Below are 15,341 nucleotides of genomic sequence, written 5' to 3'. Positions count from 1 at the left end.
TCTTCCCCCCCCCCCCCCCAAAAAAAAAGAAAAAAGAAAAGAGACAGCAACAACAGTAATTACAGTATACTAGTCTTAAAACCAAAACATAAAAAAATAAAAAAGATTTTTTTTTAAATGGCAAGTATGACTTTCCAATAAAATTCAAAACTTTTCAAAACTTTAAATATTTAGTACGGTGGTATTGTCATTTATTATTGGTAGATGTATCTGTTTCTTCAGACATTTATTGTATTCTGATATTTCATCACTTCCTCACTATCCCAGCATTATATGTATGAGTGGCACATTTTCCCACAAAATTAACCATTCAACAATCAACCATCCCAACCTCGTTGCATTCAAGTTTTGGTTATGTCAGCTATATTATGTTTGCGCCCACTACCCAAGATACATGGAGTAGTAGATGTAACATTATTCTCTTACTTAAAGATTATAAATTTAATATTTACCTAACACTTTTTTTTGTCAAATTTGTCGCATGATGTCTTCTTAATACGATTTATCTCTTCTATGTGATTTAAAGACTATTACGCATCAACTAATTTGTTGCAACATTTTTGTCTAAACCATTAAACGTCACACAAACAATATTTGAACCATTAGACCTACACAAACATTATAACACAACAGTTACTTAATAATTACTACGTATAAGATTACAAGTTCAACATTTTTACGAATAGCTTATTGGTCTCTTAGTTTGAGCAGGTCAGCTACTAATAACCTAGGTTGGTTTACCTCTTTATGATCCTTTGCTAACTAGGTTAAGTTTACTCAATGCATACCTCGGATAGTAGGGGATGATTTCCTTCCTTAAACTCTGTTAACTGTTTTTAAATTTTCTTGGATAATGTAATGAATTTGTTTCCTTTGATGTTCTTTGCATGGATTCAGCAATTGAGTTTGCTGAAAGACTTAGCTTCTTTGGGATTGCATCAAATCTGATCACATACCTGACCAAAGTTATGCACCAGAACCTCAAAACAGCTGCTAAGAATGCAAACTACTGGTCAGGAGTCACTGCAATTATGCCTATGGTGGGAGGATTCCTTGCAGATTCCTACACCGGCCGCTTCTTCATGATCATGTTTTCTTCCATCCTATACCTTATGGTACCCGCGTTGTCCCTGTAGGGCATATAATGTATAAAATATGTGCAATCTCACTGTTAGTCTAACCTTTTTAACGGATGTTTCAGGGGTTGAGTCTTCTGACAATGTCTCAGTTCATCCCGAGCCTCAAAGCATGTGGTGTGCCAAAATGTCAAGCCCCAAGAAGGGTTCATGAGGTCACATTCAACCTCGCGATTTATCTCATTTCTCTAGCGACCGGGGGGTTCAAGCCATGCCTGGAAAGCTTTGGAGCTGATCAGTTTGATGATGATCACCCGGAGGAGAGGAAGCAGAAGATGTCTTTCTTCAACTGGTGGAATGTTTCACTCTGCTGTGGGCTGCTGTTTGGTGTCACTCTGATTGCTTATGTAGAAGATTATGTTGCCTGGGGAGTTGCTGCTGTCATTCTCACTGCAATTATGGGGGTTTCAACCCTAGTTTTGTACTTTGGAAGGCCATTTTTCAGGTACAGAGTTTCAGTGGGCAGTCCCTTAACACCATTGTTTCAGGTTCTTGTTGCAGCCATTGCAAAGAGGAATTTGGATCATCCTTCAAAACCCGAGCTGTTGTATGAAGTTCCGAAATCAAAATCCAGGCTTCTCTGTCACACAAACAACCTCAGGTAATAACAGAAAACTTCAAAAATGAGGGCAACCTCAACCAAGTTGGTTAGGTTGTTGATCTAGTAACCACAAGGTTACAAGTTCGATTCCCAGCGAGAGCAGCCTATTGGCCTTCTTAGTTTGAACCAATCAGCTATCACAAACCAGGTTGGTTTACCTCCTTGTGATCTTTTGTCGACTAGGGTCACAAAGCGGGGTTTACTAAATGCACACCCTCGGGTACTGGCTGCAGGTTTCCCCGGTCACCCAAAAACAAAACTTAAAAAATTCTTGACAGCAGCATTAAAACAACTTGGTGATGACTGATTTCTGATGATGATGACTGGTAATGTGCAGATTTCTTGACAAAGCTGCAATCATTGAAGACCATGATGTTCAAGCTGGTAAACTGGAGGGTCCATGGAGACTGGCAACAGTTACTCAGGTGGAGGAAGCCAAACTTGTCCTCAACATGGTTCCTATCTGGCTGGCTTCCTTAATGTTGGGAGTGTGCATGTCTTTTGGCTCGACTTTCTTTGTCAAGCAAAGCGCTACAATGTACAGGCGCATAGGCCATTTCGAAATCCCTCCAGCAAGCGTTTTCGCACTCTCAGCCATCGGGCTGTTGTTATCTGTCATTGCATATGAGAAAATCCTAGTACCTGTACTAAGAAAACAGACAGGGAATGAAAGAGGCATCAGCATTCTCCAGAGGATTGGCATCGGCCTGGCTCTCAACATTCTAGGCATCGCTGTTGCAGCAATGGTAGAAAGGAAGAGGCTAAGTATTGCAGAGAGAGAAAATTTTCATCAACCTACTTCCATGAGTGTCTTCTGGCTAACACCTCAGTACATGATTCTTGCTGTAGGCGACGGATTCAGCCTCGTCGGCCTGCAAGAGTTCTTCTACCACCAAGTTCCTGATTCAATGAGGAGTTTAGGATTGGCGTTTTACCTTAGTGTGCTTGGAGTCGGAAGCTTCCTGAGTAGCTTCCTAATAACCATTGTTGATCGCATAACTACAAAGAATGGGGGTAGCTGGTTTGGCGTAGATTTGAACCACAGCCGCACGGACAAATTCTACTGGTTGATCACAGCCATGGCTGCACTGGATCTCTGCATATATGTGCTTCTGGCAAAGAGATACACATACAAGAATGTCCTGCAGGGAGCTGTGGAGGAAGGAGATCATCATGACCCTGAAATGACAGATTCAGAAGCATGAGAGTTGTGTTTGTGTTAGGTCAAAAAGGCTGTAATAACTGCAAGCTTAGTTTCCTAGATAATTAATCAAACTGAAAAGAATTATAACCGTCCCTTTTATCCTTCAAAGAGCATCATTCACTAACCTGTAAATCATGCGTAATAACCCAAAACAAGCGTCGTCCACAAACCTGGCCGTGCTTGTTGAACCTGCTCATGCAAAACAAGCGTCGTCCACTAACCTGGTCATGTAATTCATGCGTAATAATCCAAAACAGGTATTCAGAAAGCATAGTAAATATAAAATCTAAAGAACAAAATTGGTAATCTGCTACAAGTAGATGGAGAAAAGTTCAGTAATCATTGCAAAAACTATGAAGTGGATTGCCTGTCCATAACCATCAAACAAGGTTTGACACAAGACAACTCTGTACACAATCATGCTGGAGATCACAATGTTAAAATATCAAATCCCTTTCCTCTGTCTTCTCTCTTTTATCCAAAAGGATAAACAAACAACAATAAGACTTCAATAGCTAAAATTTGTGTATCCAATCAAACACCCTACAACAACACCATCACAAATGGCTAAGTGATACTAAAGGAAAATACATCTCTGAACAATATTTCTACTCCTCATAATAATTGGCGGAGTTGTTGTGTTTCTTTCCTAAGTAATTGAATTTCTCTCATAAGCTCGGCCTGATTTTCCAGGATCGACTTCATGACGCTAGACGTTTCCACCTGCAGACATTTTAAAATCTCAAGGACTGCACTTCAAATAATAAGAATAAATATATTAATTTAGATAGCATTATACCTCCTGCATATGAAATTGTCTTAAAATTTCAATGTGAAGATTCCTCATATCTTCATGAATGGATTTCTGAAATGATGCAAGTGTTTCTTCAAGAGTACGTTGATACAATTGAAGTGTAAATGAACTTCCCTGCTGTGAGTCAGGCTGAGAACTGTTTTTCATAGGTTGCTTGACATCTCCCTGTCACAAAATTACAGATCAAGTTCAGATTGGTACAGTGGAATATCATGTCAAGGATTTCTAGCAATTCATACTATTTCTGTAAACCATTATACAACACTATTGACCACTTCAGCCACCACCAAAACTCTCATTAGGAAAACAAAGTGAATAATTCTAGGACTAATCATCACAAACAAAAAACAGACCGGTAAAGTTAAAAGATAGAAGAGAACAGCCTATGGATTGTTGCTTACATTCATTGACTGGAAAGCACCAGTTGCTTTGGGTGATGCAGTATCAGACCTTGACAACAAGCTATTTAAAAGCTCTTCCCTAGTTTCAGCCCCAGTTTTCTTAGTTTTGGGTGAACCAACTGACAAAGTTCCATCACTGAAGGATGATGTAGTGCTTATTCTCTCAGCATAACTGGAAAATTTTCGAGGGAGGGCTAATGCAGTACCAAGAGAGTCCAGACTACCCTGTCCAGTTAAGCCTTTTGTGCCAAGGGAAAGAGATGTGGAACTTAAGGGAACATGATCTGAGGATCCCAATGAAGTTTCTTCGTTTGAAGTTTCTCTGACACGCAAATTTTCCAAGCTCAGGCTGGAACTGGTTAGAGAGCTCATGCTGTGACTTGCTGGAAAAGTATCTTGCAATCCAGAGAACATTGTTCCTGATGCAAGGCTACTGGAAGTAGACATTGCAAACCGGGATTGACGGAGGTGAGCTAACCTATCAGAAAATCTCTCACCACCCCAAGCTTCTGGAGGAGTTATGGATGAAGAGTCATCACTGCGGGAAGATGCACTAGGAGTAGAAGCCATTTGTGAAAGAGAAGAGCGGATGTCATCCTGCAAGAATAGCATACATTTCAGAATACTTGTAGGGCTTTAAAAAAATTAAATTTCATCTTTTGTGGTAAGCAAAGGGCTATTTTTTTATTTTTTTATTTTTCTAATTTTATGATATCAGCTGAAAAGAACCTATGATCTGTACATAAGTGCCAGTATTATTCATGGCACTAGGTATCTAGGATAGTAAAAGATACATCTTGCATCTAAGTGGAAGTGCAAATCCTTGACAAGGCAATTGGGTTAGACATCATCAAGATCCGCTTCACCATCATCTATTCCCACCAGTTATCTCAACTGAAACAGTTTGTGACACATTACCTAAAGCGTATGCAAACAACACTACAACAGTACCTAAACAACTATTTCATTTCCATACCCAGGGTGTTCCTACTTCAGACAAGGTCCTATACAAAGCATAAAGAACTCAAGATGTTAAAATCTTTGCAGTTAAAGAAAAAGGCACTAGTCAAATTTACTTCACAAAGGTACCTGTGCACAACTATAAATCTATTCCAAATATTCTCTCATAAAGAATCATTTCATTCTAAGGAAAATAAATGCGAAAGTACATCATGGAAGGCAATGCACAAACCTGCTTGGATACTGTACTAGATTTCCAATCAAATACTGACAGGTTTTCACTAGCACCTTCATCTAGAAGAGGGAACCTTCTAGAAGGTAATAAAAACGATGATTTCTTCTCATGGTCCTTCTTTGAAGCGTCATGATCATCCCACAACTTATCAAGTGAGGGTGTAATCGGTTGAACATCAACAAGTGGGGAAAACACTTCCATATCATCCTTGAAGTTATAACGAGGTGCATTTAATCTTCCCAAAGCTCCACCTTTCCACAATTCATTTCTAATTGGTGTTTCCTCTGATGTAAATCGTGTTCCTGATGTGGATCCACTACCCCCTGATAAAAAAGATAATGAGTCCACAGAAGGACCTGTACGACCAGTATTTCGTGAACCTGATACTGTCGTGGACGTTGAAAGGCTTGATGATGTCACAGCAGGAAGCGGATCAGGCATTAAAATTGAATCCTCCACAGCGGTGCCCAAAAGAGCTGTCTCTGCGGTGCAGTTGTTTTCATTTACAATGATAGGCTTTGATCTTTGCCAGCATAGACTGGTGACAGCCTGATTAAGAGAAAAATAGCAACTTCCCATAAGAAAAAAAGTACTACTCCATACAAAGCAGTGAGAATGTTTTTAGCTCTAAAAAAGGTCAGCCTTTCATATTTCACTAGGTTAAACAAAAAGTAGATGATTCCATGCAGTAAACAGGAATGCTTTCCTGTTATCACTTAAAGCATCTGGAAACTTTTCCAATTTTAGCAGTATAAAACTAAAATAAACTGCTTTTTGTCTGGGGGTTACAGAAACAAAATATCAATTTATCAAATTTAGTACATAAAAGATCAACTCCAAATGAAAGGAACAAAGAAATATCACCTCAGAATTTCCAAAAGCACGTTGAACAGTCAAAGGTTGTGGTTTCCCACGAATATCATAAAATACAACCCGCCCACTACTCGTCCCAGCTGCCAGTGTTAATCCATCATCTGTAAATGCAAGTGAAGAAAATGGTGCTTCATAAGGAATGCAAAATGCTGGCCGTCTAGATCCTGAGTCAAAAGTGTACAGCTTCTTATCCAAACCAACGCTAGCAATAATCTGCCAAGGTGTTGAATTACAAAAAGAGAAATACCAATGTTAGCTCAGTAATGATTTTCTTGCTTTATGCCTTAAGAAAATAGCTTTGTGAAATCTGTAACTGAAATTAGAGAAGAAACCTTGTCATTGGATGGTGAAAAACTAATGCCAGTAGTTGGGGCAGAATGCTGCTTTAACCAAGAAACCTGTGAAGCACAAAAAATAATTCATTATATGGAAGGATGTAACCAATACATGGGCTAAGACAAATGCACTCAAAGCTTTATTACAAGTTTGTTAAAACGGATCAAAAGAATACAAAATTCTAAAAGTTGAAATTTCTAATTTTCTGGCAACCCTGCAAATTGTGTGAGTTTCTATAAAAAGATATGATAAACCCCTTAATTTTAAGTTATATGCAATTAAGCATTTGGCTGATTAAGGGTCTGTTGAGGAAAAAAAAAACCTAAAACAATGTGATGAATCAAAGTTTTTCAAGGACAAACATCAAAATGTCAAAACTACAAACCTTTGGGCTTCGACCGGTTGTATCCCAAAGGTGGATAGATCCATCGTCACCAGCTGTAACCAACAAGTGTCTGCTAATCCTAGAATAATCGAGCACTCTCAGAACCTGGCCTTGGAATAATCAAAAGAAGATCTAACACATCAGAAAATAAAAAGAGATTATATCACCAAAAGCATTATGAGCTATTAGTGGGGTTGCACTGAAATTGATAGTTGGTAATCAGCACCTGCTCATTAGGATCCTTGAGTTCAGCAGCTCTAGCACCAGAAGCAAGGTTGTGAAGTATAAGATCCCCATTAAAGCTGATAGAAGCTAGGTGCTCATCTTTGCAATTGTACATTGCACCAGTTATTGTATCACTATGACCTTTCAACCATTTAATGCATCGTTTCCGCTGCAAATCCCATATTCTAACAACTTGACCACTTCCTCCAGAACAAAGATATCTTGATCCTTTGTTGTTAAAGTTGATGGTAGAAATGGATTCCTGCAGCAATATGCATATAATGTTCCAACCAACTAAATGAAATATGCTCTTGCACATATTACCAACAGAATTCTACGAAATGGATTGTAACATAGGAAAATTTTTATTAGCACAAAAGTTTGTGCATCAATAGCTGCTTTGTATGATGAACTATCTAAGCTGCCAAAATGGGTTATCAACTTATCATCCCCTGGCCCCTGCTACTCAAACTAAGACGTCCAGTGTTGCAATTCCCAAGCATGCTGAATGGAAACTACTTATTACAACTCGAACTTTTATATACAACTCATCATAGTACACCAAATCTACAGTTCATACTTCAGCCATTGTAATACACATTTCTTTGCTTCAGAAGTATATTTTGTTCAAATACCACTAGATATTGAGAAATGACCGCAAAAGTGCATCCTTATCACAGTGCCACAGGGGAATTCTTACAGTTATTGACACAAAATTAGCAAATATATGATGGCTAAACACATTTGCACAATGCATATTCACATGGTTGCCAATGATCCAAAAACGGAAAGGTAAAAACAAAAACCAAGCCACGAAAATTACCTCGATACTATCACCACTATCGCTGCCTGCTGCCGGAATAGTCCCCAGCGTCTGCCCATTCTTTCTCCACAAGGAAATCTTCTTGTCGTCTCCGGCACTAGCCACCACCAAATCTAGAACGACCCGAATTAAGACCCAATTCACATAAACAAAATTCGAGAAAACGAATCGCAAAATGGGTAAAGGTACCGACTGGTGTGGCTCCACTTGACGGAGTTAACTTGCGAGCCCGGAGACGGCGTGTAGGTGAGAATGCAAGTGTCGCGAGGCTCCAACGAGAGGTCGAAGAGCTTCACGGTGTCGCCGGCGGCGGCGGCCAACAATGGCTTTATCGAATCCGTGGAATTCATCTGCCGCCCTGCGATGCGGGTTTAGAGTGTACGTATAATACAATTATGAGTGAAATTATAGCTCCGGCGGATTTGAATTTGCAGTGGAGTAATCGAGTGAAAACAGAAACAACAAAATCAAAAGCAAAAAAACTGAGAATTTTTGGAGCTGTAGAGCGAAAAGAGCAGCCTTTTGCGATGTACTCGATTTGATCATTTGATTTTGTAGGTTTTCATTTTTTATTTTTGAATTTAAATTTTTTTTGAAGAATTAAGGTGTGTTTGATTTTGAAACCCTACCGGCTACCGGACAGTGACAGGGACCGGGAATTCAAAATAGCTCACCCCTCCCATCCCTCATTCAATAATTCATTATTTTGATTCGAAATTGGTGTGAGAATAGTTAAAACATGATTTTTGTATATGTCACAAAATTTAATTATTTATTGCAAATATGCTCTCTTAGTCGGCTCATTAGTCATCACACAAAATTGTCCCAATGTGATATATCTGATATTATATAATAGAAAATTTTACTTACCGCACATTTATAAGTGATGATATCATGTTTTTAATCACTCAGAAAATAAATAAATAAATAATTTACTAATTTATTTTGTGACTTTTCGTGTGTGCTTGTATGAAAGGCAATTTTTTCCGAATATTCTAGTTTCTCAATCAGTTTTCAATGGTCAAAAATAACGAGTGTTCTAGTAATGAGAGATCATAGTACCCAACAAAAATTTCGAAATTTTATTGAATTTATTTTTTACTTATTTTTAAATAGTAAAGTGTGATGCATATTGATGTAAAATAATTAATTGATATAACCATTACAAAAATAAAAAATAAACAACAATATAAGAAATTACAATCAATATAGAATTTAAATATAAAAATTGAATTTAATTATATGAATGTTCTTATGTTAATTTAATTTAATTTCAAAGGTAAGTGATTGGAGAACAATAATAACTACAGCTCTCAAAAAGTGAAAACAATGATATGATGTGGTTACTAAAAAAAAGCAAGTTTGATTGTCCATAAAATGCAATGCTATCATTAAAGAGTATGATTATTAATTATGATCACAATGTTAAGTTTAAGTAGTTTATTGTTTCTTTAAATTTAATTTTATATGCAATAGAAGTAATATACATATAGGATCGCATTCAAATTAGAACTACTTGTCCAGGAGAAAAATCATAATACATGTCATCCGTTCACGTGTTCAAATCTAACGGATCAAAAATACTTATTTAAAAAAAAAATTGGTGACATTTTCGTAAAAGCCATAATATGAATTCTAAAAATTCCCAACAAATTATATTGGGATTGCTCTAATAACAAACATCTTTCTTATGATCTCCATTTTTTCAGCATTCTCTCATTAGATTCCACAATCAAACTAAACTCTGCTGGCATGGCTTGGTCTAGATTTATTTAACTTTTTGTTTCACTTTCCTTCAATACAAGGGGGAAAAAAATAGAAATAAGAAGATTTATTTTGTAATTAACTTAATTAATAAGATATCATGTTGTTGAGTATATACTATAAATATGTTATATTGTAATAAAAAAAAAAACTTAATTAATAAGGTAACAAATTACTATCTTTTAATAGTTTGAAGTCCAAATTAATTTGATGATCCCTCATTAGTAGTAAAATGTGTCTCAATCAGTCTACATGTCCCCAAATACTATACTTGTATATTAGTGTTCACAACAAATCTAAATTCATACCTCCATATTTTGGATTAGTAAGATTTGAACCATGTATTATATGACTGCTAGTACCGTAAAGTTTATTAAGTAAGTTTAGATTAATTGATTAATTGAACGGTATATATCCGAGTTAACTATTTTTATCACCATGCTCTGAATGTGGTGCATGCCCTGGTTCTAATGGCCTATATTATCCCCTTTCATGAAGAAGAAAGAATATTGGAGGAATCAAGTGACTCATCACTACATGTAAAGTTTATGGAGAATGAAGACAAACAATTTTCTACATGGTATTATATTTGTTGTTACTAATGTTTGGGTGATGGCTTATTCTATACGTATCTTCTCATCACATGTACATAGAGAATTTCTATGAGCTAGCTAGTATTATTTTTTGTCATGCAAACAAATATTTTACCCTTAGTAGTTATATATAAATATTTTTTCTTTTCTTTTTTTTTTTCCTCGACTTCCATTTTTTTTAATCACACATGCAAAATTTCCTAAAAAGCCTCACACTATTGAGGAAGGCCTTATAGATCATATATAATTATAATCAAGTGAGAATTCGCCTTAACATGTGAACCTGCGAACTTCTAAAAGATTGCCATGCAATTACTACATGATTGCACCGCTATGGCTCTCAAGCATGCTTGGAAAATCTTGCGGTGCAATCCTTTAGAAGTTTGCAAGTTCGCACATTAAAGTCACTTTGTACCTGATTATGGGTATATATATGTATATATTACAATAATCAAATGATGGCACAATGTCATAAAGATGACGCAATAAAAGATTCACAAAATACATAAACAAAATGAAGCATATTTGTACGTAGATTTAACTTTCTTTACTTTAGATGGCAATTGTCACTGACAGATGATGATCTAGTGGTTGATCTCATCCAACATTTCAAATGTTAAACAATCAAAAAGTTATAATATCCGAATCCACTTTCCCAAAGCCTACCAATTTGCAACAAGTTTTACCTTTTTCCTGTCCACCACCCAATTAAACTTTAATTATTTTTTTAGTAAAACATTTTTCTTTTTTTATAAAACACCAAGTATCTCACTACTGTAAAACTAATTCAAATTCACATCGAGTTATGCTTATAGAGTCTGACTTTTACTCAAATAAAAATAACTTATACGGAGTAGCTCACAACTCACACCAACACTTGAATTATCAGTAGTTCGATTGCTTACCAATTATCATAAATTGTTATATTTATCTGATAATTTAAAAAAAAAACAATATTTATATGAATACAGTTCCCCAACCTTTGCTTAGATCATACGACATACCTTTTCCCTTTCTGCATTCCTTGTTTGCCAATAGAATTTTTGCCACATGTGTTTTTTAGGAATACAGAATATTTGAATAGGACGGTTTATCAATTTCAATGATGTATAAGAAACATCTGTTAATACATATTTAAATTCGAGTGGTAGATTGTCTGATATATAAGTTGACGCGTATTTCGTTAGGTTTAGGAATGAGCAAATGACAACACAAAAGAAAAGAGAGCTAGCTAGGGTACAGATTCTGATAGCTCAACTTCTTCACTTTTGCAAGCACACATATACAGTGGCCGAAGATACCTCAGCAAAGGTGGTGGCAAAGTCAAGTAAAGCTAAGAGGCAAAGTCAATTAATTAAGCTATCAAAATTATGGGAAATGCCCACTAAAAACTAAAATATTTCTGACCGTTTATTGCTTTGCTTTGTGATTCTTTTTCAATTAACCTTTCATAATTTTGATGTACGAGAGTTGTGAGTCATAAGAAATTAAAAGTTTGCAGCAATTGAGATTCCATAGTTGCGTTGTAATGGGTGGTTACGTTGTTGGATTGTTGAGGAGCTTTAATTTGGTATCATACGATGAAATTAAAGTGAGGTTGTCAGTTCCTACGGTCCCATGCAGTAATGGATCACATCATCAAATCAATGGGAATTGAAGAAGCTAAGGGACAAAAGAAATTGCTTGAGAATATAAGATGTTGGCGAACGGTTTTGGTTATTTCATTTCACATTACTTTGTTACAATATGATTCGGACTCGTGATATTTGGCAGCGATATAATCGGGTTAATGGGTTAGATTGATTGAAACGATTATATTGTTTAAGATTTTTTTGAGTATAAATTCACGAGGCGTTTCAGGTCCTTCTCTGTCTGTTTAATAGATCAGATCCACCCGATTAATCCATGTTCGTTCGTTTCGATAGACACAAAAATTGGTCCAAAAGAATTGTCACTTGGAAAAATTGAACCCCAGTGGGGCTCAACATACATGGCCAAAAGGCTCACCTAGATGTGGTGTTGGTAAAATAATTAAGTGCAAGAAAGTGAAGGGGCAAGTTGTAAAACCCAGCCAACTTTTACCCGGCAACTTTCCCTTGAAAAAACATTCAAGAACGAGCAAGCACCAAGAAGAAATTCTCGATTCTTGAATGTTTCTGTACTGCAAACTCAAAATTTCCCATCTCGATCTCCAATTCTCAGCCGTCCAAATATTCGATTTGCAGTCTCTCATCTTTTTTTCCCCCAAATTTCCCCTTTTTCCATCCCCAATCCGCCTCAGCAGATTCCCCATTTCCATTTCTCTGCACTTCTTTCCGCCAAGCCAAGAATCTCTCCCACCCTCACAGATTCTCTCTTTCTCACAAAACTTACCTTTATCAACGATGCCATTGTTCTTCTCTCCTCCCCTTTCTTCCGTTCTTTTTCTCCCCACTCTTCCGATTCCCTCTCCCAGAGTCCTTTTCGTTCCATACCTGCCCTTTTCGGCTTCTCGTAAAACTGGAAAACCTCCCACTATACATAGAGCTCCACCCCCCTTTCCCCCATGTCTTCTTCAACCAGTCTCAGCCATCTCTCCCAGCCTTGCATTTATGGTACGTTTGACTTAAAGCTTGCATCTTTATGCAGTTTTGTACCAACCCTTTTGAGTATTTTGCTTAAGGCTCAGCTTTTATTGGTAAAGAATGGTTTTTGTTTCTAATATGATTGTGGGGTTTAAGCAGGGCACTCTGTTTCTCCCCGCACAGAACGGAAATCCAGGTTTATGAAATGGTTGAGTAAGCTTTTCAAAGGGAGTTCGAGTAAGGGTGTAGCTAGTGGACAGCAGCCTCAGTTTCTAGGAGAGGAAAACATGGTTTGGCGTACTCCAATTAGACCCGTGGTAATTTCTGTGTTGTTATCCTTGTGTTTCATTGACTGTGGGATTTAACTATTTAAGCACTGTGCAATGCTAAATTGTTAATGTCATGAGTGAAACTGCTACTTTTCTTGTGTTGGAAAGTCATGTATGCTTGCTGAGATAAATAAGTGAATAGATATCCATTAGCTTATCCTTTTTGTTTGTTTTTCTTGACATGCTTTTGTCTTTTTGGGCTAGGGTCTGTGTAAAAGTAAGAATTTGCAATAGTCCTGAGTTTTAATGTTGTTAACCTTGTTATTGTTTTGCATGTTGCATTCTAGGATGAACGCTCTAGAGCTAAGGAAAGGGAGGAATTGGAACGTGCAATTGCGCGCTCTCTGGCTGAAGGTTTGAAGAGGCCTAGTGGTAACAATGGTTGTTTGCGTGCCGGTTTTGGTCTATTGTTATGCCCTATTTGTTTTGTGTAGAGGAGCTCTGATTTTCCTCCGTTTTTAGGCTACAGATGGAGGGCAGACAATGATGACGATGTAACAAGGTCACTTCGCGGCAATGGGCTTAACTCATCAACATTCCCCTCGTATCCTCCTCAATATGCCCCGAGGGATTATTCTCCAAGAGGCTATAGGTAGTTTTTACTTCGAACAATGTATAATCTAGACTGGTTTTTCTCCGTTTTAGCGATGATTCTTTTTGTAATGTCAGGGTATGTGGTGGTTGCCACCAGGAAATTGGCTTTGGCAACTATTTGGGATGCATGGGGACTTTCTTCCATCCAGAATGCTTTCGTTGTCATGCGTGTAGTTACCCTATCACAGAACATGAGGTATGCGCTACTAATATGATTTGCTTTTGGAAATTTTATTAGAACTCGATATTTATGAGTCCTTTCACATGCCTAGCTCTTATTAGTTTTCTTTGTTGATTCAAGTTTTCTCTGTCAGGGAATAAGTCATACCATAAGTCGTGCTTCAAAGAACTGACTCATCCTAGATGTGAAGTCTGCCATCAATTTGTAAGAATATGGAGCTTCTGCATTTTATTGTTTTTACCAGAAACAATGCTCCCGTTCTTGTCTTTATTATCCACATCGATATTTCTCAGATCCCAGCAAATGGATCTGGCTTGATCGAGTATAGATGCCACCCCTTTTGGTCTCAGAAATATTGTCCTTCACATGAGCATGATAACACTGCACGCTGCTGCAGTTGTGAACGATTGGAGGTAAAAAGTCTAGCCCAAAAATCTGTGAAACAATGCATTGTTTGTGATGTAATTGTTGTTTATGCTGTTTTTTACCCTATTGCTGAAGTCATGGGATGCGAGATACGTATCGCTTGGAGATGGTCGGAGCTTATGCTTGGAGTGCATGGAATCTGCTATCATGGACACGGGGGACTGCCAACCGCTTTACCATTCCATCAGAGACTTTTATGAGGGCATGAACATGAGAATAGATCAGCAGGTTCCTATGCTCCTCGTCGAAAGACAAGCCCTCAATGAAGCTATTGAAGGGGAGAAACATGTATGAACGTTCTCTACCTTTCTTTGCTCTTCTCCCTCTTTGTGTCTCGAAACGTTTTCTGAGTCTTGAATTGAAAATTTTATAGGGGTTCCACCACATGCCTGAAACCAGAGGCCTATGCCTGTCTGAGGAGCAGACAGTTAGCAGTGTATGCCTTCAAAATCACTTATTTTTTCCTCTATTGACTAGCTTAGTAAACTTTTTGGCGATTTTTGGTTGTTAATATCATTTCTTTGGGCAATCTGCAGATACAGAGAAGACCAAGAATGGGTGGCCGTGGATTTGTAGGAATGCGTACACAGCCTCAGAGACTACCTCGAAGATGTGAAGTTACAGCAATCTTAGTCTTATACGGTCTCCCAAGGTAATACTCCCCGGCCCTAACTTTATGCATTTATTTATACTATAAATCCCAAATGGTCGTATGTCCTCTTGCTCATGTCCTTCGCGATGCAGATTACTGACTGGCGCCATTCTTGCACACGAATTAATGCATGCCTGGTTACGTCTGAAAGGTAAACATAAACGTGTAACTCAACGCAAATCGCCATGTTAAGACTTGAAAATGCTAGAAATCACAATGTTCTTTTTTTTTTTTTTTTTTTTGAG

The 15,341-nt window shown here is 37.4% G+C and overlaps 3 protein-coding genes across 4 annotated transcripts in view; 2 read left to right on the top strand and 1 right to left on the bottom strand.

Annotated features, from left to right (window-relative positions):
* LOC116013883 (protein NRT1/ PTR FAMILY 5.6-like) overlaps positions 1-3,049 on the top strand; it is a 5,058-nt gene extending 2,009 nt beyond the window's left edge. The window contains exons 2-4 of the mRNA XM_031253844.1: positions 898-1,115; positions 1,202-1,737; positions 2,075-3,049. Of these exons, the coding sequence (XP_031109704.1) occupies positions 898-1,115; positions 1,202-1,737; positions 2,075-2,942 (1,622 nt within the window). The 3' untranslated portion in view covers positions 2,943-3,049. The remainder of the gene's footprint in view (positions 1-897; positions 1,116-1,201; positions 1,738-2,074) is intronic.
* A 213-nt stretch (positions 3,050-3,262) lies between these two features.
* On the bottom strand, positions 3,263-8,557 carry LOC116012623 (protein NEDD1). The gene is made up of 10 exons (XM_031252218.1): positions 8,187-8,557; positions 7,994-8,106; positions 7,172-7,432; positions 6,946-7,050; positions 6,557-6,622; positions 6,216-6,437; positions 5,349-5,900; positions 4,157-4,753; positions 3,741-3,920; positions 3,263-3,664 (listed from the first exon to the last, which is right to left on the bottom strand). Exons 1-10 carry the CDS (start codon positions 8,341-8,343, stop codon positions 3,557-3,559), a joined length of 2,361 nt encoding a protein of 786 aa, XP_031108078.1. The 5' UTR covers positions 8,344-8,557; the 3' UTR covers positions 3,263-3,556.
* A 3,904-nt stretch (positions 8,558-12,461) lies between these two features.
* LOC116012624 (protein DA1-related 2-like) overlaps positions 12,462-15,341 on the top strand; it is a 5,033-nt gene continuing 2,153 nt past the window's right edge. The window contains exons 1-11 of one of the 2 annotated variants that reach the window (XM_031252219.1): positions 12,462-12,944; positions 13,074-13,231; positions 13,531-13,624; positions 13,706-13,835; positions 13,913-14,033; positions 14,139-14,222; positions 14,312-14,431; positions 14,520-14,732; positions 14,818-14,880; positions 14,981-15,096; positions 15,189-15,247. In XM_031252219.1, the coding sequence (XP_031108079.1) occupies positions 12,896-12,944; positions 13,074-13,231; positions 13,531-13,624; positions 13,706-13,835; positions 13,913-14,033; positions 14,139-14,222; positions 14,312-14,431; positions 14,520-14,732; positions 14,818-14,880; positions 14,981-15,096; positions 15,189-15,247 (1,207 nt within the window). In that variant the 5' untranslated portion in view covers positions 12,462-12,895. The remainder of the gene's footprint in view (positions 12,945-13,073; positions 13,232-13,530; positions 13,625-13,705; positions 13,836-13,912; positions 14,034-14,138; positions 14,223-14,311; positions 14,432-14,519; positions 14,733-14,817; positions 14,881-14,980; positions 15,097-15,188; positions 15,248-15,341) is intronic. The other variant, XM_031252220.1, reaches the window with a different exon arrangement.

Source organism: Ipomoea triloba, chromosome 3, assembly GCF_003576645.1.
Source record: "Ipomoea triloba cultivar NCNSP0323 chromosome 3, ASM357664v1".
Classification (NCBI taxonomy): domain Eukaryota; kingdom Viridiplantae; phylum Streptophyta; class Magnoliopsida; order Solanales; family Convolvulaceae; genus Ipomoea; species Ipomoea triloba.
The sequence above is the reverse complement of the archived record's forward strand: the minus strand, read 5'-3'. Positions and strand labels throughout refer to the sequence as shown.

What these genes read in the sequence shown, in the direction of transcription:
- LOC116012623 (XM_031252218.1), bottom strand. Translation starts at nt 8,343, where the DNA reads ATGAATTCCACGGATTCGATAAAGCCATTGTTGGCCGCCGCCGCCGGC. An exon ending in TCAAGGATCCTAATGAGCAG is followed by an intron (nt 7,051 to 7,171) that starts GTGCTGATTACC and finishes TTCCAAGGCCAG; the next exon opens with GTTCTGAGAGTGCTCGATTA. An exon ending in GACAATTTCATATGCAGGAG is followed by an intron (nt 3,665 to 3,740) that starts GTATAATGCTAT and finishes AAATGTCTGCAG; the next exon opens with GTGGAAACGTCTAGCGTCAT.